The sequence below is a fragment of the Leuciscus leuciscus genome, assembly GCF_965113295.1.
Source record: "Leuciscus leuciscus genome assembly, chromosome: 1".
In the NCBI taxonomy this organism is placed as follows: domain Eukaryota; kingdom Metazoa; phylum Chordata; class Actinopteri; order Cypriniformes; family Leuciscidae; genus Leuciscus; species Leuciscus leuciscus.
In genome coordinates, this window is record NC_138725.1 from 42288384 (window position 1) to 42313458 (window position 25075).

At 39.3% G+C, this 25075-nt stretch overlaps 1 protein-coding gene across 6 annotated transcripts in view; it reads left to right on the top strand.

The window, feature by feature from the left end:
- col5a3a (collagen, type V, alpha 3a) overlaps nt 1-25075 on the top strand; it is a 140770-nt gene that overhangs the window by 87276 nt on the left and 28419 nt on the right. For 3 of the 6 annotated variants that reach the window (XM_082149269.1, XM_082149273.1, XM_082149270.1), the window contains 10 exons: nt 8792-8959; nt 9072-9285; nt 10466-10628; nt 19153-19275; nt 21679-22164; nt 23402-23521; nt 23615-23740; nt 24654-24704; nt 24795-24836; nt 24977-25039. In XM_082149269.1, coding sequence (XP_082005395.1) covers nt 8792-8959; nt 9072-9285; nt 10466-10628; nt 19153-19275; nt 21679-22164; nt 23402-23521; nt 23615-23740; nt 24654-24704; nt 24795-24836; nt 24977-25039 — 1556 coding nt within the window. Of the gene's footprint in view, nt 1-8789; nt 8960-9071; nt 9286-10465; nt 10629-19152; nt 19276-21678; nt 22165-23401; nt 23522-23614; nt 23741-24653; nt 24705-24794; nt 24837-24976; nt 25040-25075 lie in introns of all 6 variants that reach the window. The other 3 variants (XM_082149272.1, XM_082149271.1, XM_082149274.1) reach the window with 1 other exon arrangement.

Consider the following 25075-nt stretch of genomic DNA (forward strand, 5'->3'; position numbering starts at 1 on the left):
AAATGTGATCATTTATGTTTGGGTCTTTTTTGGGCCTGAAATCGCTGATACAACCTTTAATGAGAGAAAAAAAGAACCCAGGACTTCTGATACGATTAACAAAATCACTACCACCAGACTATTAGGGCACACAAAAATGTATTTCAGATCTATGTATTAATGCACTGATGTGTAGAATCTTGGGACTGACAATATATTGTATTATAGTAAGGATGAAACTATCACGTTAAACGTGACTTCTGTGTTGATAAATTAAACTCAATGTACTATTGAAATTGATTTCTGGACATTGTAATGTTACTTTTTTCTGCAATTTTTATTGTACCCACTGATATACAGTAGGATTGTATTAGCGACTCCCTCCCCCCCACACACACTCTTGTCCCACCCACCTTTTAAAACAAAGTTACGACTCTGCTGACTGATGAACACTAAAGGGAGTTCCCTTAAATTATAGTGTATTTTACAGCTAATTATTTAATCAGGACTCCCATCCCAAGTGAATATTCTTTTAGTAAATAAAGATGCAGGACAGTATGAGAACTGCGGAGACAGGAGGAGAACAAGGCTGATGCTCTAAGCATGTTCATGGCGAGTGCAGCCAGTGTAAACCACCATGTGTTATGTTACAGATATTAGTGCACCCGGTTCAGTCACAGTTTACTGAGATAGATTGGAATAGTAATCGTATAATGTTCTAAAAATAGTATTTTCAATGTTTGAGTTGGTCTGTTTTGATGTTTTTCCGACCCCTTTTGGAAACCCCCTGCGTGGGGAAGTGGGATGCAATGTGACAACTATCCATTAATGGGATACCCTTGTGAAAACGAAGTGCACTTTAGCATAAATACTTAACTTATAATGTAAAGAATATATTTTAACCCTCTAAGCGCCAAAGTCGCAAAATTGCGACAAGACGTCATACTTAATAAAACAGGCTGTAGATCCTAATATGGTGTGATATCTCATTTGTATTCCCTACCACTAGATGGCAGACATGTAATACTTCAATTCAAGACCAAAATGACGTCATGTTCCTATTCAAAGTGTTGGAGGAAACAGCAGAGCAAGTGAGCGATCGTGTCATTGATGCGGAAGCAGTTCAGTTCAGAGCGTCTGAGTAAATTGTGAGATTTGTGAGAGAAAATCGTCAAATGGCTAATAAAAACTTGTACCATGAGGATGTGTTGCTAATGTTATTCGCCGATTCTGACTCTGAAGGGGAATATTTGCCTTTTGGAAATGACGATCGGCCGTCTAATGATCGCGCTTCTCCTGGTACAGTACATCTTTGCCGTGCAATGGTCCCGCCCGCGCTTCTCCTGGTACATCTGTGCCATGCAATGGTCCCGCCCGCGCTTCTCCCGGTACATTTTTGCCGCGCAATGGTGCTGCCCGCGCTTCTCCCGGTACATCTTTGCCGTGCAATGGTGCTGCCCGCGCTTCTCCCGGTACAACTTTGCCGCGCAACGGTGCCGTCGCGCAAGGCGCGAGTGTTCACGAAGCACAAACAGATCATTTTGACCATTTGCCCAACGGGGATGGGGGTGGCAGGGGTGGACGTGGTCTTAGTGTACATAGGAGAGCTGTTGCTAGAGGTAAAAAAAAACCCACTCCATATATATTTTTTCCTGAATATTACTGATGCTGATCAAAAAGCAGGCTACTGTTCACATGTGTTTTACTACTAAAGTATTATAATATAGTAATAATTTAGTACTTTATCCTATTTTATTGTTGGTTTCCTCTTTTCCGATCATTTGGAATGAGGATAAAAAGACAAAAAATAAATAAATTCAATATCTACTATTTCCTGAATATTACTGATGAACTGATCAAAAAGTAGGCTGTTGTTCACATGCATTTTACTATATAGTATAGTAATAATTTAGTACTTTCTCCTGTTATTGTTGGTTTCCTCTTTTCTCATCATTTGGAATGAGGATAAAAAATATAAATAAAACATGCAAATAAGTTCAAACATCAGTTCAATATCTACTATTTCCTGAATATTATGAAATTCAAGAGGGCCACCCCATGATGACGTCATAATATGCAAATTAGATGAGTATATTTACACCCAACATAAACTTTCAGTCATCCCCAACATTTTTCTAATTTACAGTAGATCTCTATCTTTAAGCCCTTTCAAGCCACAAGCTTTTGAAATTCTGATGTCAAAATCCAGCATTTTTTCAAAAAAACCTTGGCGCCTAAAGGGTTAATAGAATATACTTTATGTAATATAAATAATATAATGTTTTCAGAAACATGGCAATGATATGTTTAGTTTAAATTTAGATTAAATGCAACTGGCTGAACTTTTATTTTTGACCCACTTGAATAGGACTTAAGTACATATTTATATGTAATTTCACAATTACTTTTGAAATATGGTTAAAGTGCATAACTGAATGAATTGACAAGCATTCACGATAAACTAAAATATATTTTAATATAATTTATTTTGAAACTTGTATATCATGTATTGTAAATTTATTTGTAATCATCAATTTAGAACATTTAAAATATATTAACTTTAAAATGAAAATTCTGTCATAATTTACTCACCCTCGTGTTGTTCCAAACCTGTATTAGTTTCTTTCTTCTGTTGAACACAGAAGAATATATTTTGAAGAATGCCGGTAACCAGACAGTTGACACACCCCATTGACTTCCATAGTATGTTTTTCCTACTATGGATGTCAATGGAGCATTCTTTAAAATATCTTCTTTTGTTCCACAGAAGATAGAAAGTCATAGAGGATTGGATTGACATGAGGGTGAGTAAATGATGACAGCATTTTTATTTTTGGGTGAACTATCCCTTTTAGTGCTAGATACACAGATAAATGTGTTTGTGGGGTGAGCAGGTTTAATCATCAAGCATTCAAAGTAATTTGTTTAACTCGCATAAATCTTGAATTCGTTCAGCAGTTATTTGAGGTGATGCTTGAAAGCAGTCTCTACTGTATAAACCCAGCAGATGAAGCACACGTGCCAGACGGCCGCACCCCGACAGGTGTAGATGACATGGCTACAGGTAGATCTGTGAGAGCAGGACTTGGCTGAAGCGTACAGGTAGACAGGTAGCACCGCCTTGGGTTTCACAACCTCTGATGAATGTGATTTGACTCAGGTTTGGCTCTTGGCAGACATTCAGAGCATCATCATGTTACTTCTGGACTGGCTCCGGATATCCAACATGGCGTCCAGCCACCTGCCCCAGGCCCCTTCATGATGATGGGGGAGGAACATTTCTAGACCTCAGGAGATCTCAGTCTATTTTGTAGAAGATTTGTTAACCAGGGTTTATTTTGGGCATGTGAGTTTCATTTCCTATTCCACTACTGATGCCCTTGTAAACACAATGACTTTGTACCCATTTAAGGTTTTTTGTAGACATAATAGTCTGATTTCCCATGCAATATCTCAAACATTGCTATTCTTACTTCACAGAATATTTTAGTTACTGTAGTTTGAGATGTTATTGGTTTAATGTCATAAATGTTGATACACCATTCAGTTGTATTTCCTTAAGAAGTAACATGACGTTGTGTGTCTGGGATGCTTTGTTTTGAGAGCATTTATGAACACGTTCACCATGAGTTGGTGAGTATCTTGGGAATGTGTTGAAGAATTCTCACTCAGAGGAGGCATTTCTCCTCCTGTTCTCAAACCAATGGGCCACTGTTATTACTGTCATGTGAATTTCTCTGAGGTCAGAGGGCAGATATTTAACAGTGCTGTGTTTTAACCATTCCCTCTAGAATTTCAATCTCATCGTTTGGTGGACAAATTATATTGACATGTTGAGCACGTGGTTTAAGTGGGTAAACTGTATATTCTATCATCTAACCCTAAAATCATAGAAAACTTTCTGCATTTTTACATTTTCAAAAAACATCACATTATATGAATTATAAGCTGTTCTCCTAATGAGGACAAACATTTTTTTCCCAATGATTTAATATATTGCCATCTATGTGGGGACATTTCCTTGTTTTGTTAGACTTCACAATTGACTGGTTTTGGATTAAACTGCACGCAGAATTATGGTTTTGAAACTGACTGAGATGTCGAGTCAAGATGTCTGATGCTTGCTAGGCCGAGTCCTGTGATAATTGGGCCTATTTTGACGCAGATTACATGGCTGCTCAGACATATAAACATCAGTGACTTATTGACCTGTTTCTACATGCGCTTGTGTGTATGTGTCTACAAATGTATGTGCACATGTGTATTTAAAAGAGAGCATAAGAATAGTTTATAGAAAGGAAAAAAACACCAGCCCCCCCTCAATTGGTTGTATTTCCATTTCACTCTCAAATACATTTCACCTCAGACTGGTGAACTTAAACCAGTGAACATTAACAATTGTGGCTGAGTTGGGTGGCGCATTTATGGGTGTTTGAGAGACAATGGGCATTGAGCCGAAAACTGTTTATTTGCAAGGTCTTTGTAATGTAATAAATGGAAGATGAATTGACACAGTACTGTCTGAAAATGAGTACCTGATGTTTTCCATTGTGTTTGTGTTTCTGAACTGCCTTTTTACAAGTCTGTTGCCATGCTTTGAGCAAACCCAGTATATAGGCATCTGCTAAACAAATAAATAATGCCATAAAATGCAGTACTTTTTTTCAGGCAGGCAGTTGGTTGGCATGGATAAACTCTTCCCACATGTTTAATTAACAGAGGAGAGAAAGGAGGGCCATGGAAACAGGAGGGCAATTTAAATTTAGGGTCCGTGTTGCATCTGACACACATGCCAAGGGTTGTGATTAGGCAAACCTCAGTAAAATATCAGTAAAACATCAACAGCAGTTATTTATAAATGCCAAAATGTATGTCTCATAACTTTCCTGTGAATGCGTTTCAATTGATCGTAAACATTGGACAGTGGAAGTCAGGGAGACATTTTTTTGAAAGAGGTGCTGGCAGGTGTCAGCTGTCAGGTGTGTGTTTAACTATCTCAGACTAGACTGTGTCATAACTCTATCCCATAATGACACCCCATCGATATCCAGCTGTGGCCCTTGATTTGAACGTGACTGCATCTTGAAGCTTCCAAGTAGATCAGCGTACTTTGAGCTGGCTGCAAATTAGCAAACTAACGGCAGCCAAACTCTCAGCTTGTTGTTCGTTCTTGCTGTGACCCATAGGGGATTTGGCAAAGTGAATAATACAGCTGCAGGGCCATCAGGCTCTAGTCCTTTGCTTCAAATTCCTTGCAGTGTTCTTAACTAGTATTCCTTCCATACTTACACACACATGCAACATTGAGTAGACTTCCCAGAACTTTTCAGCCAAGTTTGTTAGCCTAGCCATAGAGCTACAGAGCTGAATCAACACTGAACTGACTTCAACTGAACAACAGCCGAAATACATCATTTTCCTTTTATCACTGTAAAGCTTCTTTGAAACAATCTGTATTGAATAAAGCACTATATAAATAGTTGACTTGTATTGTGCTTCAAATCTTAAAAAGTGTATTTAAAAAAACTGTACTTGCAGATAATATAATATTATTGAAATAAAAGGCCACTTTAGAGCACACTTTCTTGACTACTGTGTTTCTTAACACCCTTAAAGTACACTTTTTAAAATACGCTTTATAATAATGTCAAATTAAAAGTTATAGGTGTGCTGCCTCCTTCGGGGGTGCCAGCATTGCCCGAGTCTGATCCAGAACTGACTGCCATGCTTTCCCGGGCAGCCGCGAGCATCGGGCTTGTGTGGAACCCTCCGCCATGCCCCGAGCGCTCAATGCTTGATGATTGGTTTTTGGGGGCAATTCCAATTCCTTTCTTCCCAGAAGTGCATGAAGAGGTCATGAGATCGTGGAAGTCTCCTTTGACTTTTCGCGACTGCTCAGCAGCCTCTTCCGTTTTCTCTGCCCTCGATGAGGAAGGCGCCCCAGCCCGTACCAGCCCCGCAGCCTGCCAAACGCCAGGCAAAGCGGCGCTCCTGATATGGGCAGCTCAGAAAGAAAGAAAGAAAGAACTGACATTCCCATCTCTGAACCCCCAGAGGCCGCGGATGGCAGTGTGCGACGCTCTGCCTCGCCACTCTCGTCCTTCCCTGGCCTCCTGTGTCAGGATGTGGCATATGACCGCGCCTCCACACCGGGACGCTCCGCCTCCCACGTCTGGGCTGGTCATTCCGCCTCGCTGCTCCATCGTGGGTACGTCTGTGGTTCAAATGACCCCGCTGGTTCCGTTTTTGGGAGCCTGGCTAGAGCTTCCCAATCTGTCCCGTTGGCTTGCGAGAACCATCAGGCTCGGCTATGCGAGTCAGTTCACACCGTCTCCTCCCCGGAAGTCCGCTATACTATGGTGGGTGGCAATGCCCCTGTCATGCTTGCGGAGGTCGCCACCCTACTGGCGAGACCATCCCTCCAGCCGAAATGAAGTCCGGCTTCTACAGCCCCTACTTCCTTGTACCCAAGAAGAGCGGTGGGTTACAGCGAATCCTGGACCTGCGCATCTTGAACTGAACCCTTCACAGGCTTCCATTCAAGATGTTCACAGCCAAACGCATTTTCAAATGTGTTCGTCCGTCGGATTGGTTTGCAGCGACCGACCTGAAGGACGCGTACTTTCATGACTCCATTCTTCCTCGACACAGACCATTTCTATGGTTTGCTTTCGAGGGGCAGGCATACCAGTACAAGATACTTCCATTCGGGCTAGCCCTGTCTCCTCGCATCTTCACGAAAGTTGTCGAGGCAGCCCTTGTGCCTCTCCGGCAACACGGGGTTCGCATCCTGAACTATCTTGATGACTGGCTGATTCTAGCTCACTCTCGAGAGCAGGTTTGCGAACACAGGGACCTGTTGCTCCGGCACATTGTCCGCCTGGGCCTTCGGGTCAACTGGGAAAAGAGCAAACTCTCCCCCGTGCAGAGGATCTCTTTTCTCGGTATGGAAATCGACTCGGTTGCCGGAGTGCCCTTAGAAGGAGTGTCCAGGCATGTTGTTGTCTCAACCGATGCCTTTGCCACAGGCTGGGGGGCCATGTGCAATGGACATGCTGCCGTGGGCTCCTGGACAGGACCCCATCGTCTTTGGCATGTCAATTGCCTAGAGTTGCTGGCAGTACGTTTGGCTCTGCACGTTTTCGAACGTTGCTCAAGGACCAACACGTACTAGTCCGTTCAGACAGCATGGCGACAGTAGCGGTTGACAACCGACAAGGTGGTCTGTGCTCTTTAGACCCTGAGTTCCTCCTGCATCGTCGATGCCGTCACCAGAGTGCATGCCCGGTTAGTCAGCCCTTGTGATTGGCTAGGTGCTTCCATTTGCATGGTTCCCCGCTTGGGAAACCCCCACATGTGTATTTCCACAGTAAGTCTCCACCGAGCATGTGTTTTCCCTCGGCAAGATCTCTTGCCATCTTGAGGTTGAAACATTCCACCCTGCGGGCTGGATACATCTGAGTTTTCCATATGCATCCCGCTCTCGGGTCATATGTGTACCCTAAGTCCTCCCTACGGGTAGGCGCTGTGTTATATATTCCACTTGGGATATGCCACCCAGTATACCTTGGTATTCTTGCGTTAAGCCTAGCCCTTCATCCGTGCTAGTCTCACGACAGGGAGCTCAGACTTGCGCAGGGCACTGGAAGACAGCCACGGTGGCGTGATTGAATTGGGACTGAAGTAACTCATAGTGGCTGAATGAAAGGGAACATCTTGGTTACGTATGTAACCCTCGTTCCCTGAGGAGGGAACGGAGACGTTACGTCCCCTGCCACAACTGTTGTATCACTGGAACAGCCGGGAGTTCAGTCTCGGCTCCTCAGCATAACATAATGCGAGATTGCCGCGCTCCTTTTATACACACGCCGTGGGGTGGAGTTGCGCTATGCAAATTCCGCAAACCCATGGCATTGTTTTGCCATTGGCTTGTTTTGTAAGAACTCCAAGGGGAAAGGCGTCTAAGCGAAACCCCCATTTCGTCATTCACTGACGTAATGTCTCCGTTCCCTCTTCAGGGAACGAGGGTTACATACGTAACCGAGACGTTTCCCTTTCAGACGCTAAATATATGGGAGGAGAGTATTTAAATTAATCATGCTAGGTGATTTACTAGGGTTTGCGCTAGTCAATTTAATGTTATTTGCGCCATTATTTATGGCCCAAAAAACAGGTTTTAATCCAGATGCAATTTTGCGCTTCTCTTGGTAGATTGCGTTGGTCATTATGGAAATGATCCTCCTGCAACTGTGTTCTTTAATTTGTACCTCAGTAGGACTTTCCACTCCCATCTGTACTTTTTTGGAATTGCGCTCTCATGCTTATTTGGCCTGTTTAGTAAATCTGGCTATTCAGTGAACTGCAGCAACTTATTGCTCAAGCTCGCTTTTATGTGCACAGCACACCTAACGTGCAAGAGACTGAACGGGATTCAAGGCTCCAATAAACTCACAGCAAAGTTATTTATCGTTCTTCACTTTGAAGCGAAAAGTTGGAAATAGCTTAGCAGAGATTTACTTTTAAAATGCATGTTTGAGCTGATTTAACTGAAAGCAACTTGCACTGACATATCTTCAAATATTTCAGTGCCATTGTTTTTTCTCAAGATGAACACCCGTAATGTTTTTTTCTAAGGCACGTTTATAAAAGCTTCTAAATGTCCTAAATGAACTAAGGCCTAACCCTGGCTTAATCTAAACCCTGTCTGTAAAACCAGGCCAAAGTATACTAAAGCTTACTTCTTTTTCACAAGGGTAGTCTATGGTGACCTAGATATTAAACTTTGTTTTAATTTTCTCTCATTTGTGTACAGCTAATCTGATCGATGTATTACGGGTACTGGAGCTGTCTGAAGACATGGAGGGAGTGTCAGTAGATACTGGTCTGTGCACCGAGAGAAAGGACACATCAGAAACAGACATGGCTTACAGAATAAACAAAAAGATTCAACTCAGCGCCCCAACTAAACAGTTCTTTCCAGGTATGGACTTTTTGAAATCTCACAAATTCTCAAGCATTTGAGTACATTGTTTTCTTTTCTGAAGTGTAAATTGTGTTATATGTGGACAATGCTTTGCTGTTTTATTTAATAGATTCTGCCTTCCCTGAGAACTTCTCTCTGATGACCACGGTGAAGGCTAAGAAGAACACTCAGTTCTTCCTACTGTCTTTGTATGATGAGCAGGGAGTCCAACAGCTGGGGCTGGAGATGGGCCGATCGCCCGTATTCCTCTATGAAGACCACAGAGGCCAGCCAACTCCAGATCTCTACCCCATTTTTAAGAAAATCAATCTGGCTGATGGGAAGTGAGTCTTAGTAGCCTCGGAGTGCCCTGAAGTTTTCTTTCTTTGAAAAACGATGAGCGATGACCCTTTTTTACTTCCATAATGTAATGTACTCTATTTCATAGTGAAACAGGATAAATGTTAGACTTGATTTTTTTATACTGAATGTTATAGTGCCAAAATAATGCCTAAATAGCTAATACCAATAATAATAAAATATGGGATATCGGTAAACATTATACAGCCCATGCGGCCTTAGTGATGTCAGCAGAAAAAGGAAAATAACTCTATAGAAAGAGAAGGTTATCAAATTGTGGTAAACGATTACAAGATCCCATTTCTGTGGAACAGCGTGTATGTGGAAATGTTCACAGTAAAACCGTGAGCATGCATTCATGAACTAAATCAGATTTATTAAGCTTCTGCACTCTGTCTTACTTAGATTGAATTTCACACATGCAAATGTGTAAATTAAATGGGGATTGAGTGAGTACAAAACATTCAAAGACCTTATTTAACATCTGGTATTAATATTCATCTCAGGTGGTCAGATTATATATAATCTGCCAAGGTAAATTGCAGATTACACCGGATATTAATTGTGTGATCGGTGAGTAAACTGTCATTCTTTTTTGTCGGTGATGTGTCAGAACATATTCGTTTTTATTTATATTACAAAATATGTTCATAATTTTCTGACTACCTTTGAATATGGTTTGAGTGATTTGATCACAAAATGTTTTGGACTCCATGTAGACCTATATTTAGTGCTGTGCACTTTAATCAGATTAGCTGAGATGGATGTTAATACCAGGTGTAAACAGAGGAAAGTGAACTGTTTTGTTGTCAAATAATGTTGGAATTAATTAAGTCTTCTTCACACTATGCTATGAGTCATGCCTTGCATTCATTAATAAATGATTACTAGTAGACATATTCCAACATATGTTAGAGAAAGAGGGCTCTTTAAAAGTTCTCTTGCAAACAAAATAAATGTTTCAACTTGGCTCTTGATGTGGCGATGGTACCGCAGTGTCAGTGTGCCAATATATAGAGTGTTCTTTCACATTTTCACTACCCATTATCCACCTCTAATAGCCATGCTCCTGAAAGATCAGTTAATATAATTTCCCTGGGTTAGCACTATGATAAAGCTCTGCTGTTGTTGACACCGATTAACCCTGCTGTCATCTCTTCTCAGATGGCATCGGATAGCCTACAGCGTGGAGGGCAAATCTGTTACTCTCTACCTGGACTGTAAGAAGGTGCAGACGCTGGAATTAATGCGCGGAGACAACCCTGTGGTCAGCACTGACGGAATTGTTGTTTTCGGGACACGGTTACTAGATGAGGAAGTTTTTGAGGTACGAACCATTAGACATCCTGGTTTTTGGAATACAAGGACATGTAAATGTTTTCACATGCACACAAATAGCCAGGGCAAGTTAAAGGAATAGTTTATGCAAAAATAAAAATAAATTGTTATCATGTGCTCACCCTCATATCATTCCAAACTCGTAAGACCTTCGTTCATCTTCGAAACCCAAAGTAAGATATTTTAAATTATATCTGTGATATTTCTGTCCCTCCATTGACAGTCCACTCAACTACCACTTTGATGCTTCAAAAAGTCCATAAAGAGATTGTATAACTAATCCATATTAATCGAGAAGTTAAGAGAACATTTTCTGAAGAGACACGATCGCTTTATATGATGAACAGATTGAACTTATTATTTTATTCACATATAAACATTGACAATATCCCCACAATCGAGCGTGCAAGAGCGAAGCCCTGTTTCCAATTGGTATTAAGATGCGTTTTCGGTGATCTGATCACAAATGGTCAGCCAAGACACATTACCCTTTCCACCTGGTATTATCATGCGTTTCAAATGCGTCTCCTCTCCTTTAAACCACTTGCGTTCATTTTTCATATTATTTCATCACACAACACTATAGCACTTTCACTTCCGGCTGATGAATACTACTGAATGAGCAAACCTCTGTTATGTGACTTACGCGAATAATATAATATAATATAATATAATATAATATAATATAATATAATATAATATAATATAATATAATATAATATAATATAATATAATATAATATAATATTCTGTTGTAATGGTGGGATGTCTGAAATACTGTCAACAACAACAACAAAATTACCATGTTTTAGGAAATAAAATGGTCTATAAATCAGGTGAATGATATATGAACAAACGCCTCTGCAAAAACCTTCAGAATATAGATAGTGCCACTGAAATGCAGATTTCTGGCTCAGTGTAGGCCAGGGGTCGGCAACCCAAAATGTTTAAAGAGCCATATTGGACCAAAAAAAAAACTGTCTGGAGCCGCAAAAAATTAAAGCCTTATATAAGCCTTATAATGAAGGCAACACATGCTGTAGCCTAAGTGTCTATATTAGCTTTATTAGCCCCCTAGTATCAAAATGATAAGTAGCCTATAGGCAACAAATACATAATGAGCATTCATGATTAAATGTTTATTTTCCATTTTCATATTTTTGAAAAAGTACGGTGTCCGAGAGAGCTCAACACGCTGCAACTGAAGAAAACACATGCAAATAGAAAAACACCTGCAAATTAAGAAAACATCCTCATCAGTTTTACAACACATGTGTGCTCCAAATACTCACAACACAACCAAATACAGAAACATGCTGCAAATAACACAGACCACAACGGAAATGTTTCTAGGGGACCCCAATAAGTGACGAACCCGGATGGGACATGCTTATTGCTCAGTGTCTACTTTTTATTTAATTTTTTAATTCTTTTTTGTGTGCAAAAAATACAGAGATGACATGTTTATGACATTTAACTTTGTATACAATATGTTCAATGTCATCAGAATACAATACGCGTTTCTGTATTTGGTTGTGTTGTGAGTATTTGGAGCACACATGTGTTGTAAAACTGATGAGGATGTTTTCTTAATTTGTGGGTGTTTTTCTATTTGCATGTGTTTTCTTCAGTTGCAGCGTGTTGAGCTCTCTCGGACACCGTAAAAAAGCCCAAAGTGCTTGTAGCCTTAAATGTAATCCAAAATTTCCAAACTTCATATGATGTACATACAGTACATGTATACTTCTAAGTAACAGTCATTTAGATTAAATTTATCTCACAAATAAATGTCTGGGTCATTATACACTGAAATCCAAAGAATAAAAATAAAAACAAAAAAAATTCACGGAATTGAAAATTAAGCCTACTTTTAAGGATAATAAAATATATAATTTGTGACATTACTTTTATTTAAAGCTCCCTAACTGATAACCATAATGCATCTGAATAATTGTACTCTGATAATGTTTGCAATTCTTATTCTAAATGATGATTCATTACATTCTTATTAATGTAATAAGATAATTATTAATTTAATTGAATGAAATTAAGTTAAAGGCATTACAACAAATACTACAATGATGTAAAATACTTTGCAATGTATATAATATGTATTTATTTGTTTACTTATTTATTTTTTACATTACAGTTTTTTTTAATTCAAATATCATTTATACTGGGGCTGAGGTGAAATATGACCCAGAGATGTTCTGGACAAGTTTTGTGAGATTGAACAGCTAAACACAGTAACAGTAACTTTCTTGTGCTTATCCACACTCTTTCTTTCTCACTCTTTACTCTACTGTATTTTCATATTCCTTCAACCCTCCTCTCATCAACATCTTTATAAATGCTGCAGTATATGCTCATCATATTCCCCTGTGACTGAAACAAACAGCAAACAAGATATTTCTCTTGTGAGTTGACAGGAACTCTCAGATCAGTGTAATTTAAGTTCATTCAAAATTCATATGTTTATTCCTCTGCTTTGCTTTAACAGAATAAGCAGTGGCAGTCTGTTTGTTTTATATTTAATTGAATAGTTTGGAATTGAGTGGATCAGAGGCAGTTGTCTGGGCTGCTAACACTGGGCTCCTCAGCGAGGAATAAACAGATGCAGTTTAGGCTTGTTTCCACTGCTAGAGAATACCTGGAAGTACCACCCTGTTCCCCTGTGAATTAGTGCTGTCTGAATGAGCACATATTCACAAATATTTGTATTTTAGATGACCCTTCCCTTTTTGTCCATATTTGGGGCTATTTCAGAGATAATGTAATGCGTTTTTTGTGTTGTTGAAGAGTTTGTATTTCTGGAGACTTAAATTTTTTGGTTTATCCCAGCATCAGCACAACTTAAAATGGTACTTCCCTGCTGTCAAAATGGGCTTTCAATAAAACTAGGCTGGCTATACGGTAGAAGAAAAAAAAAAAAATCGGTGCTACCCGTCTAAAAAAGGCAGAATAGGAAAACATCGACACCCATAATGCACTGGGCATATTGTTGTCCTAGGCCACTCCCACCAGTCTGCTGCTAGATACGCTTGACCAGAGTCAAATGCCGCCTTGCTTTAGTAGGAAATACCTCTTTGTAAACTATTAGTCATAATGGTGTCTCCTTGTATTGTTCCCATATGCAAGAATTCAAAGAGTAAAAGTTTAGCGGGAGTAAGTTACTTTCGGTTTCCAGTGAAGGATCCAGCGTATTGTAGGCAGCGACTAAAGCGCCTATTTTATAAGATCTCAATTATCTTCACTCTATTATCTTCATCTGCAATTCTGGAGTCTTCATGAGTTTCAACATTTGATAAATATTGAGTATTGCTTTGGTTGCTTAGGTTCATATCAGCCTATATGACTCTCATGGTGTTTATATAACATTCAGATGAATAAGTTTGATAAGTTTGAACATGCACAGAAACTGCATGACTCATCTTCTCTTGCTTGTGCTAGATGGTTCTAGCTAGATATAGATTAGAACTGAAGACTCATCACTGCTTTTGGCTGTATCCTCATGCTTATGTCTCCTGGACCTCAGTAGAGAGCGCAGGGAGTGGTTGCACCCTCAGGACGACAACTAACAGTCTGGCCTGTGAGCCTTTATGTAGGGAATGCTATTGTCAGACTAATGGATATGTAAGGGTCCTCTGTCTGCTGCCACCACAAAAAACTAATGTTTCTTCAAGTCCAGCATAGCACAGGCCATATGTCCTCTAGCCACCCACTGCAATAACTTTACCTACTCAAATCTTCCCATGCAATGCCTTTGGCTGTTGTAGCTTTAGTTGTTTTTGACAAAACCCCACCCAAAGAAACACAATTCCCATTCCATTCCATACTTGCCAGAATCCAGCCCAAAACAATGTCTCATTGTTAACAAATCCTGTTAAGAGCAAGGAATCATCTTAAGAGCATCCTTAACTATATTTGTGTCAAAAACCTGAACAATTTTGTCTTTTCAGGCAGGAAACATCATGGCACGTCCCAATCCAATGTTTGCGTAATATCCTGTCTATTAAAATGTATCTGGACAATTTTTAAAGGGACTGTCCTTTCGCTGCTTGTGATATCCCACAATCTCGTGTATGTGGTTAGTTAAAAATAACATCTGTAACCAGAATGGTTGAAAGTAAATGAATAAATGAAACATTTATTTAAAAAAACAAAAACAAATCAGAGATCATACATCATTCAGTTGATCAGTGATATTCTTTCACACCAATGACGTCGTTGCCTCTTCCATTATATCATCAGAATCTTTTTTTTAAATTTTTTTATCCAGCCCAAGCCATACGCAAAAAAAGTGGCGAGGACTGTTTGAGTTAGCAGTGTTAGTATAAGGGGTGTATTTTTTTTATTTTTTTTTAGCTTTTCATAAACAGGGAAACATTAAAAACAGGGGTGTATCATTTTCTAAAACATGTTCAAATGAAACAGAGCGTTACTGACAGACTGTAAAGAGAGGTGCTGCAATAATGTAAATATGTGGAAAAATATATATATATATTTTTTTAAACATTCCAGCAAGAAAATCTATTCTAGAATACCTGAAAAACAAAATCAAAATGTAAAGGGTTAGTTCACCCTAGTTCATTCTTTCATTAATAACTCACCCTTCATTTAGTTCCAAACCCGTAATACTTTCGTTCATCTTCGGAACACAACTGAAGATCTTTTTGAGGAAATCTGAGAGATTTCTATTCCTCCATTGACAGCTGCTGCACAACTACCTCATTGGTTCTCGCACATCAAGTGAACATGCTTGAGCTTTCGTTTACCACAGCTGATGTGTGAGTCAATGAATATTTATGTGAGAATAAAATACTAAATTAAATCTGTTCAAAGCGATTAAGTCTCTTCAGAAAATTTGGACTAAACCGCTCAATTAATATGGAACGTGTTTAAGTGTCAAAGTTGTAGTCGCGTAGACTGTCAACAGAGGGATTGAAATCTCTCAGATTTTATTACAAATTTAATCATTTGTGTTCCGAAGATGAACGGAAATCTTACGGGTTTGGAACGACATGAGGGTGAGTAATTAATGTCAGAATTTTCCTTTTTGGGTGAACTAACCCTTTAAATGTGCATAGTATAGCTTTGCTAAGTAAATTTTTTCCAATGTGTTGATTCAGGTTCTACCAGGAAAACCCCTTTAGTCATCATTAGATCTTCATGTTAACCCTAAAGCTAACCAGATGTGATGATGACTTAGAAGCTGGTCTGAAGCCAGTTTCCATAAAAAAATGTACAAGTCATTGACTGACTGACTGGGCAGCAAAGCCAGACAGTCAGTCACCTTTGCTGCTTAACATCTCCATTTGTGTCATGATTAAGAGTCTCTACCACCTCTTGTGTTCTTAAAGAACAGAACAATCTAATCTTATCCAGTAACACTTAATTTTACAGTGTTCTTGTTACACGTTACTGTAGTATAAATTATGCATAGTTACATTCGACTAACCCTAATCCAAACCCCATTTCTCACCCTAACCCAATAGTAAGTACATTTAGTTAATTAGTATTTCTCAGAACTTAAATGTATAATTACATTGTAACAGGGACACTTTAAAATAAAGTGTAACCTCTAATCCTTCCTTGTTGTGCTGAACCACTGTGATAAATGATGACTAATTCTCCTCGTTCATCTTTCTCTGGGTCTAATAGAGCTGCATCTGGGTCATGGGGTCAGGGTTATCTGGGCGAGGCTGGTACTGGGGGATGTGCAAGTTTAACCTGATCTGAGGCCAGTTCCCAGGCTCTGGATTCAAGGGGAATCCAGAGGGCTTATGTTCCGGTCCAAATCTCTCAGCGTGGGAGAGCTGCTCAGGAGCCTGGGGACTATGGTCAGGGCTAATGCATCTATTGCTTCCAGATTCTTACAAATTACTCAAGTCCTGGGGAAGTCTTGGAGAACTAAACTAGAACACACACACACAAAACAAGCACTCTGGTTCACCTATCATAAATGGTTGTTTTATAAACATGCAGAACTGTATTAACTGGCTTATTGAGTCCTTGAGTTGTCAAGCATGTCTTATGACCTTAATTTCAGCCGACAGATAAACTGGTGGGATCAGTGGAGTTTAATTAGTTGGCTAGGTATACAGATTTATTTTTCTTTTAAGATCCAGCAAATGTCATATTAATGTGAGAAATGCTGTGGTCGGGCTGTACTCTACTGCCGAGTGAGTTTGTGTGGTATCTTGGGTATTGCCAGTTTTTGACTTCTTGTTCTTCCACCCACTGATGTTCTGGCAGGACCCCAGTGATGAGTCACAGATTCTCCATTGGCCTTATAAAGAAAGATCTCTTTATTGTGGATATCATACTGTATATAAGTGCTGTTCAGCTATTCAGAAAGTCTAAACAATTTAGTTGTATTATGGGTGCCTTTCAGTAGGGGGCGTTCTCTCCTATGGTATTGCATTTTGATTTAAAAAAAGAAATAGGTCTTAAAGATATTTTCAGTTAAGAATTCAGTATGGAATTGAATTTTTTACAAACATTTAAAATGTGTTTATCACTCACTGGAGTCTGTGCGAAGGTGTGTGCAGTAAATTTAACATATATTTTGTTACTTATATACTGTAACTGTTCGTCCAATCAGATTTCAGAGTTTCATTAAATACAAAACAACATACGATACACAAAATAGTTTATTCTGTCAGAAAACACGGCTACTTTTGAATGGCTGTCATTGGAGAAAGATGCATTTTGCAGCCAGGTGGTCATTTTTATTTTAAGGAATTCAAGGATTTAAGATAGTTTAGGAGAAATTAGAATTCATTGTAAAATACTGTATTTGAACTATTTGCAAATAGTACAGTATAAGGGTCAAAGGGTGAATTCTGTAGTTTTTATTTTTTATCTCCAGGATTTGATTATGGTTGGGTATTTAATTCATTGTGCAGTGTGTTTGGTTTCATACGGTATATGGTTTGCCTAAATGACTCTCTTGGTATTTATATAACATTCAGATGAATAAGTTAATAAGTTTGAACATGCACTGAAACTCCATGACTAATGTGGCAAAAAATGGCTCTGTTAGGGCCCTATCATACACCCGGTGCAATGCAGCGCCAAGCGCGATGCAAGTGTTTTTTGCTAGTTTCAGCAAAAACAAAAACAGCAGCACAAAAACATGCCAAATATTAAAAATAAAAGGATTACAATGTAAAAGATTAATATTGTGTACATAAAGATATGGTGTAATCCGGCTTGTCCCGTAGATGGTCTGCTTGTGCGCCTTAACCCCTGGAGACGCGTTCAGTTAAATTTCGTCATGTACAGTAAATAGTAAATCCGCCATGGCGTGAGCGCAACTGGCTGTTAAAGGGAATGGGAGATGAGACTCAGACTCTAGTTGGTTTATTTCACGTAATGCCCAAAATCAAGAGAATAAAATCGCCACTTCTTGGGAAATTGGTGTAAAATATCTGTAATAAAAATGGAAGTTTGGCTCTTTTTCCCCCATCATAAATGACTTGCGTCTCACAGCGCGCAGACGAATGCAATAAACTCTGTCATGTTATCTTGCATTCGGATGCTGGTGTTTGGGAACGCTATCATGCGAGATGCTTCTGTGAGGAAATTAAACCAAATCATTCTGATCAGGCATTTCAGAATGGTCAGACCAACATTTGAGATGTTGTGCAATGAAATTGGTCCTTGTTAGTCCAGTTATCCAATCACATCATCTGGTGAGGCAAAGTCACGTGAGATTTTTTGTTATGCATTGAGGGATTTATTCGGTAAATGTGTTTCCATCATAGTTCATGCGCAAGTCTTCTTATTGGATAAGAAATCAGCCTCAATTGAGCGCATACATTTCATTCGCATTTTTAGAATTTATGTGCATCTTGCCGTTTCCATTCAGTGTTTTTTAATACGATATCCCAAAGAAAGGTGGATGGAAACATAACTACTGATGAGCATTGTTAGACTGCTGAGGCAAACCAGCCTAAAATTTTAACTTCTTGTCATTCTAACAACAAATCGAGTTGTGCGAAATTGAGTGCAGCAGTTCCCACATTTTCCAACGATTTACTAAAACGTCAGCACATTTTACTAATTCTTTCCCTCGTTTTATCGTGTGCACTATATAATAATTTGTTCCCTTGATTTACTAAATCGTGGCCAAGTTGTAAAACTGAATTCCCTTGTTTTAGTTCAATCAAAATGAGGGAACAAATTAGTTCAATGTGGACACAATGTACTAAAATGAGGAAATGAATGAATAAATCGTGCGTGGGATCAAATTCTTACTTCGTGGTCATTATTTACTGAAATGAGAGAAACATTTTTTGTCTGCATGTCATGTGCTGGGCTTCATTTTTCATCTTTTTCACTAAAAGGAGTCCAAGGAAATCGAAAAAGTGTGAGAAGATATTTGTTTTTAAATGAAGAAAGATTGTTCTTCCTGTTGCTTAAACTCTTGTTTGCAGTGCACTTCCAAAATGTAATGCAGTACATGTGAATATTACCCCATCAATGAGAGTGGTATATGTGTGTGTACAGGGCAAGATCCAGCAGCTCCTGCTCGTGGATGATCCTCAGGTAGCGGCTGACTATTGCCAAGATTACATTCCCGATTGCGACAGCCCTTTGCCCTACAGTACCCAGAGCCTGGACCCTGATGAGGTTAGTGGCTCCTCATGTAGTCAAAAAAGCCTTCTTTTCTTGTTATTTCCAACTGATTTATTTTACATCTATATGACATAACTTTTTTCCCCATTACTATCCTACAGACTCCTCATATTTGAGCATTTAAGTATCATATGCAAACAGAGGAAGAGACACTTGTTTTTCCAATGAACCTTGAGCAACCAGCCTCACAGTTTTCCACAGAATTGCTGCATTTTATGAAGACATAATTTGTTCCAGCTTGGCCAAAAATGTCTTCCTCTCTTTGGAAGAGCCCTGTCAAAACTTCCTTTGAGTGGTTGAGCTGCCTTGGCTTCTCAATTCCACATTTACATTTATCTGTTTGCACTTTTTACTGTTCTGGCTTCTGGGCTCGGCTCCCAGCGCGCTCATCTAAGCCAGCCAATAAACAGCACAGGCATGCATATGAATTAAAATGCTTGTCGCCTATGCACTAGTGCACTGTTAGCTCTAGGACCCTTGTTATTATTATTTTTAAAAAAATTGGTACAACCAAGAGATATTTTTATGTTGAAATGTAAAACTGCGGAACGGATTCTTTTTACTTTTATTTCGTTTTTTTTTTTTTTTTTTTTTTGGCACAATAATAACAAAACAATGACTAGATAATAATAATGATAATAATGGGGGCCTTTAGCTCAGTGCTAACATTTTAAAAACTCATTCTCAATTGATGGACTTAATACAATATTGTATATATACTAATATACACACTCCTGTTCTAAAGTTTGGGGCCAAAAAGACTTATAAATAAAATAAAAACTTTCAGCAAGTATGCAAAAGTAACATTACAGACATTTATAATGTTACAAAATATTTATATTTCAAATAAATGCTTTTGAATTTTCTAAAGAATCTTTTTAAAGAATTTTGGTTTCCACAAAAATATATATAAAAAAAAAATGTAATAAAAAAATTCAGCATTGAAAATTATCAGAAATGTTTCATGAGCATCAAATCATCATATTAGAATGATTTATGAAGGATCATGTGAGAGAACATTGTACTTTGTACGTTTTTCATCTTCAAACCAAACTTGGGTCTCTAGTCGACAAAGTGTAAATCCTGTCTGGCTAGCGCGCTTCCCATACGCATTTTAGGTCAATAGGTCAATAGGAAGAGAGTAGACAGTCTTTTATGTCTGTTCAAACACATTCAACCAGATCAACGTTTACACTTCGAAAGCAATCCGGTTGAATGCGTTTTTGACTACCTCTGAAAGTGGTCAAAAGTGGACAAGCTCAAAGCGGTTTAGACGCCGTTTTTACCTGTATTTAGCATCGTCCACTTGTGATCCAATCGACCAAAACCATCTTAATACCAGGTGTAAACATGAGTGTTGTCATGACATTTTCCTATGGCCCCAGTGACATGAAAATGAAGGTTTAGGTGATTGCCTCAAAAAGTTCTGTATTCTCTTGATTAAAGATGACAGATTTCAGATCGCATAATTATTGGAGTTCTGCGCCAGCCTAGCAACTATTATTGAGATGAATAAGAGTGCTAACAGATATCTATCTACAAGATGCAAGAACACGTCCTATGTGAACAGCACCACAGTTTATCTTTTAAATATCAACGGTGACTTCTTAGACTCCCCCATACTTGTTTTCATAATGTGATATTTTTTGTGGACATTTTGAACATGTTTTTTCGATTTCGATGATTTGTGTTTGTTGTGAACGTGCACGTGCGGGTGAGTCAGCCCAGCGAGTAATCATGTCAGTGGGTTAGCATTTCTCTGCGGCCTTCTGGGAGGAACGCTTAAGGTCATCGTACATTCATTTCTCCTCACAACTCCCACGGCCAGTTTTGTGCGAGTGTGCTGAATGTAAATGTCTACGTATGTGTGTCTATCGGCAGCCGTTCAAAGGCAGAGCCAGTTGGCTTTCAGTTCCCACAACAGCTGAGAGACCAGGGACTAATGACGGGATTCATCAGCATTGCTCACATTACTGACCTATTGCCAGAGCTCACACTGATCCGATTCTATCCTGCCCGACTTGGCATCTCAACACCTCGCTTTGGTTCTCACATTATTCATATAATCTCCCCCTAACAGGCCTCATCAAGCCCATTCAGTCAGAGCCTCTCATAATAGCCTGTAAGCAGCTCAGCTCTGACCCCTTGAATTGTGGGCTGATAATGTAGCGCCTGTCTGAATTGAGAACAAGTTGAACTTTGACCTAATTTGCAAAGAGAATAATATACATTTTCTAGTGAATCAGTCAGACACCTTCATTTTAGATGAAATTATACAGAGATTTCCAGTGATATACGTGTCTGTATGTTGTGTTGTCCTACTGTCAGAATGTCTTGAACAATTTTAATTCTGCTCATCTATCCCCAACCTCTGACCTCTTGCCCCATCTATAAAAGGTCAATCCCATCTATAACCTTGATGACATCATGCAGGGAGATGAGCCTGCTGAACCAACGAAACGCCCCAAAAAGGACCGCAAAGGCAAAAAGAACAAAAAAAAGAAAGATAAGAAAGGCAAAAAAGAATCTCGTAAGAAGAGAAAGGAGGCCGAAGCTCTTGAAGAAGGTTTCCTTGAGGTTTCTTCTAAGCTGCCGGAGTATTTGGCTCATCGAGGAGCTTTACCAGCTGCAACAGAGCAGCCGGATGCACCTTCGTCGGAGAATCCCAAGACACCAGTACAATCTCCAACAATAACGGTCGATCTGATGGACTCCATACCCGACATGCCCACTCATGAACCCGACACCTATCAGGACGAACACACCAGACCCATTACTGTGAGAGATCTTGAGGACCAGTCTGTATTGCCACCTGCAACAGATCTTGAGGACCAGTCTGTGCTGGCACCTGCATTTTCTGAATCCCCAAAGATGGAGGTGGAGGTAGAACATTAAGTGCCAGTGTAGTTGCCCATACTTCCTCCTCCTCCCTCCCTATCGTTCTCCTGACCAATCACTGACTCTCCCTCGCACATTTTAACCACTAGTCATCCACTGTACTAACCAGCCTCCGTCATTCTAACCTCCCCAATAACTGCACCGATACTCTTCTTCCCAGATGTTGTGCTCACAAAATAACTACATTGTAGTCATAGTTGGCAGCTTTAGTGAGATGTGTCGACTCAAAATGCATATGAATTACAGCTCATTTCAACTGTGACACTTTGATGCACGTCACTAGTTGAATGAGAGACATGATGCATATATTACTCGGGTTTTGGCGTAGAGTTACACTTAGAGTGTACTTTTATGTCTTGACTTGGCACGCTTTATACAGATTGAAACTGAAAGATGTGCTCCAAGACAGAATGAAAAATAGGACTGTGTCTGACAGAAATCCATTTTCATGCGTCTTTTTGAAACATTTCCCTTTGACAGCTTTGATAGATGTAGTTTTTACTGAATGAATCAAGCTTCTGCTGAGGTAAAACTCAGATGCCAGTTTAGTGTGCCAGGTTTGCTCACCCTCCTTTTCATGCTGTTATGGCTGCCACCAGAACATTCGGCTTTCATGCTGACATCCTTTGTTGTTATTAAAACCTCCTACCCCACACTCACCAGCTCAGCAGTATTTATGCTTTGAAACCAGAACGTTTCTATAACCTGCACCTGTGAATTGCGCTAACATTTTAATTAGTCAACAGTGGAGATGTGGAGCACAGTTAGGCCAGAAACATATACAAGTATGCAAACGCAACGCAAGTTCACATGCACATGCTGCGTATGCATTCTTTCATTACAAACAAATCTCAGTACTCAAGGGGGCGATAGAGTTACATTCAAACATCTGTTACTCTTTAATGCTGTAACTTCAAGCAAGATTTTCATTATACTGTTGCTCAGCCGTTACACTAGCTTACTTGAAGGGCGGCTTGACCTGAAATTTATTTTAACGTTCTCAATATAGCGCCCCCTTGTGGTAATGCTGAAAATGCAACTCATTTCACATTTGCATTTATGTACTTGTGTAGACTATATTTCGGGCCTTAGTGTCTCTAAAGCTCAGATGCCCAGTGGAGCCAAACTAGTGTAGAGTGGAAATGACTGACTTTGCTCGGTATCTCCATGGTTGCGGTTGCCATGGCTGTGCCACTTCTGATTCTGCTGTGTCGGTGTGCAGGAGGAGAGGCCGATTAAAACACCAGAGGTTGAGGAGTTTAGTGATGACCTTTACGGCGATGAGCACAACGAGCTCTTGGTTTCCACAGTGACAGTTGGCCCTAATATCACGGACTATGAGGTATGTGCTCTGGTTTCTGTTTCTGGGCTTTGCAAGCATGTTTGAGGTGATAACCTTGACTGTATGCTGTGGACATGTTTTGTTCTTTCATAGATCATGGAGTTTGATGAGTTTAAAAACGGCTCGGACAGTTTTGAGCAGGAATATGAGGAATATGAGATTTATGAGGACCGATTTGACCCCGCGGCGAGGGAGAAGCCAGACACATGGGATGGAGAGGTACAGTTTTGAACCTCTATAATAAATTAACTGTCAAACCATCCAAATATGGATTTTCTCTCTATCCCAACTAGGGATGCAAAGTTTCAGTATTTTGGAACAAAAATGCAGTAATATTAGTATTTATACAGTATCAGCTTTATTTCAAAATAATGCAGTCTGCAAAAACAATGATTAGCTAATTGAGAAATACTGAAATGCATGTTCTTAAAGGAATAGTTCACCCCAAAATAAAAAATATCCTATAATTGACTCACTCTCAAGCCATCGTAGGTGTATATTACTTTCTTCTGTCAGCCAAACACAATCGCACGTACAGCTGTTGTCGGAAGCCAGTGTTTATAGTTTTAAATAGATATTTGTCTTACAAAAATGCATCACTTCACTTCAGAAAGCATTTATTAACCCCCTGGAATCATATAGATTACTTTTATGATGGATGGATGTGCTTTTTTAAGCTTCAAAATCTCAGGATCTATTCAATGCCCATTTCAAATCTAGGAAGAGCCAGGATATTTTTAAATATAACTCCGATTGTGTTCGGCTGAAAGAGGAAAGTCATATACACCTAGGATGGCTTGGGGGTGAACGTTGAACTATTTTTGGGTGAACTATTCCTTTAAATACTTTACATTAGCTTTTATATATTTTGTTTGTGTGATACCGAAAGCTAAATATCATTATTTTAATTTCATTTTATAATATTTATATTAATATTTAACTTTTTAAATAAATGCCCATGTTCCATTAGTTCGTTTTTGGTTTGGAGAACCAAACCAAGGTTTTAGGTTTGAAATTTAGGTTTGAAATTACACAGACTTTGGTATTGACTACTGAAATGTATTGTAACAACTCTAATCTCATTATCACTTGTAAGCAAGATCTCATCCTTCACCTGTTCCTCCTCTCTCAGGGCGGGCGATTTGAGAAAGGACAGAAGGGAGAGCAAGGTGTCGTTGAACCAGTGAGTGCTGGAGTGTGAAGTTAAACATACTAATTTACAAACATACACAGGCCATCTAATTCTAATCTCCTTGTGTTTTATGCTAACTAGGGCAAATTTTTTGAAGGACCCCCTGGCCCACCAGGACCACCAGTAAGTCAAAATACTATTTAAATAATTAGCAAAATTATTATAAAACAACTTTACAGTCTTCAAGTGATTTCATGTGGTCTTGAAGTGGTGTCTGGGAATTTTTCATTAAAAAATATTTGTTTATTCTGTTTATTCCCCAGGGTCTTCCAGGAATTGCTGGCATCACAGGCCCCCCAGGACCCAGCGGAGACCCAGGTGATACGGTGAGTGTCCTCATAATCACCCGACCCACAAGACCT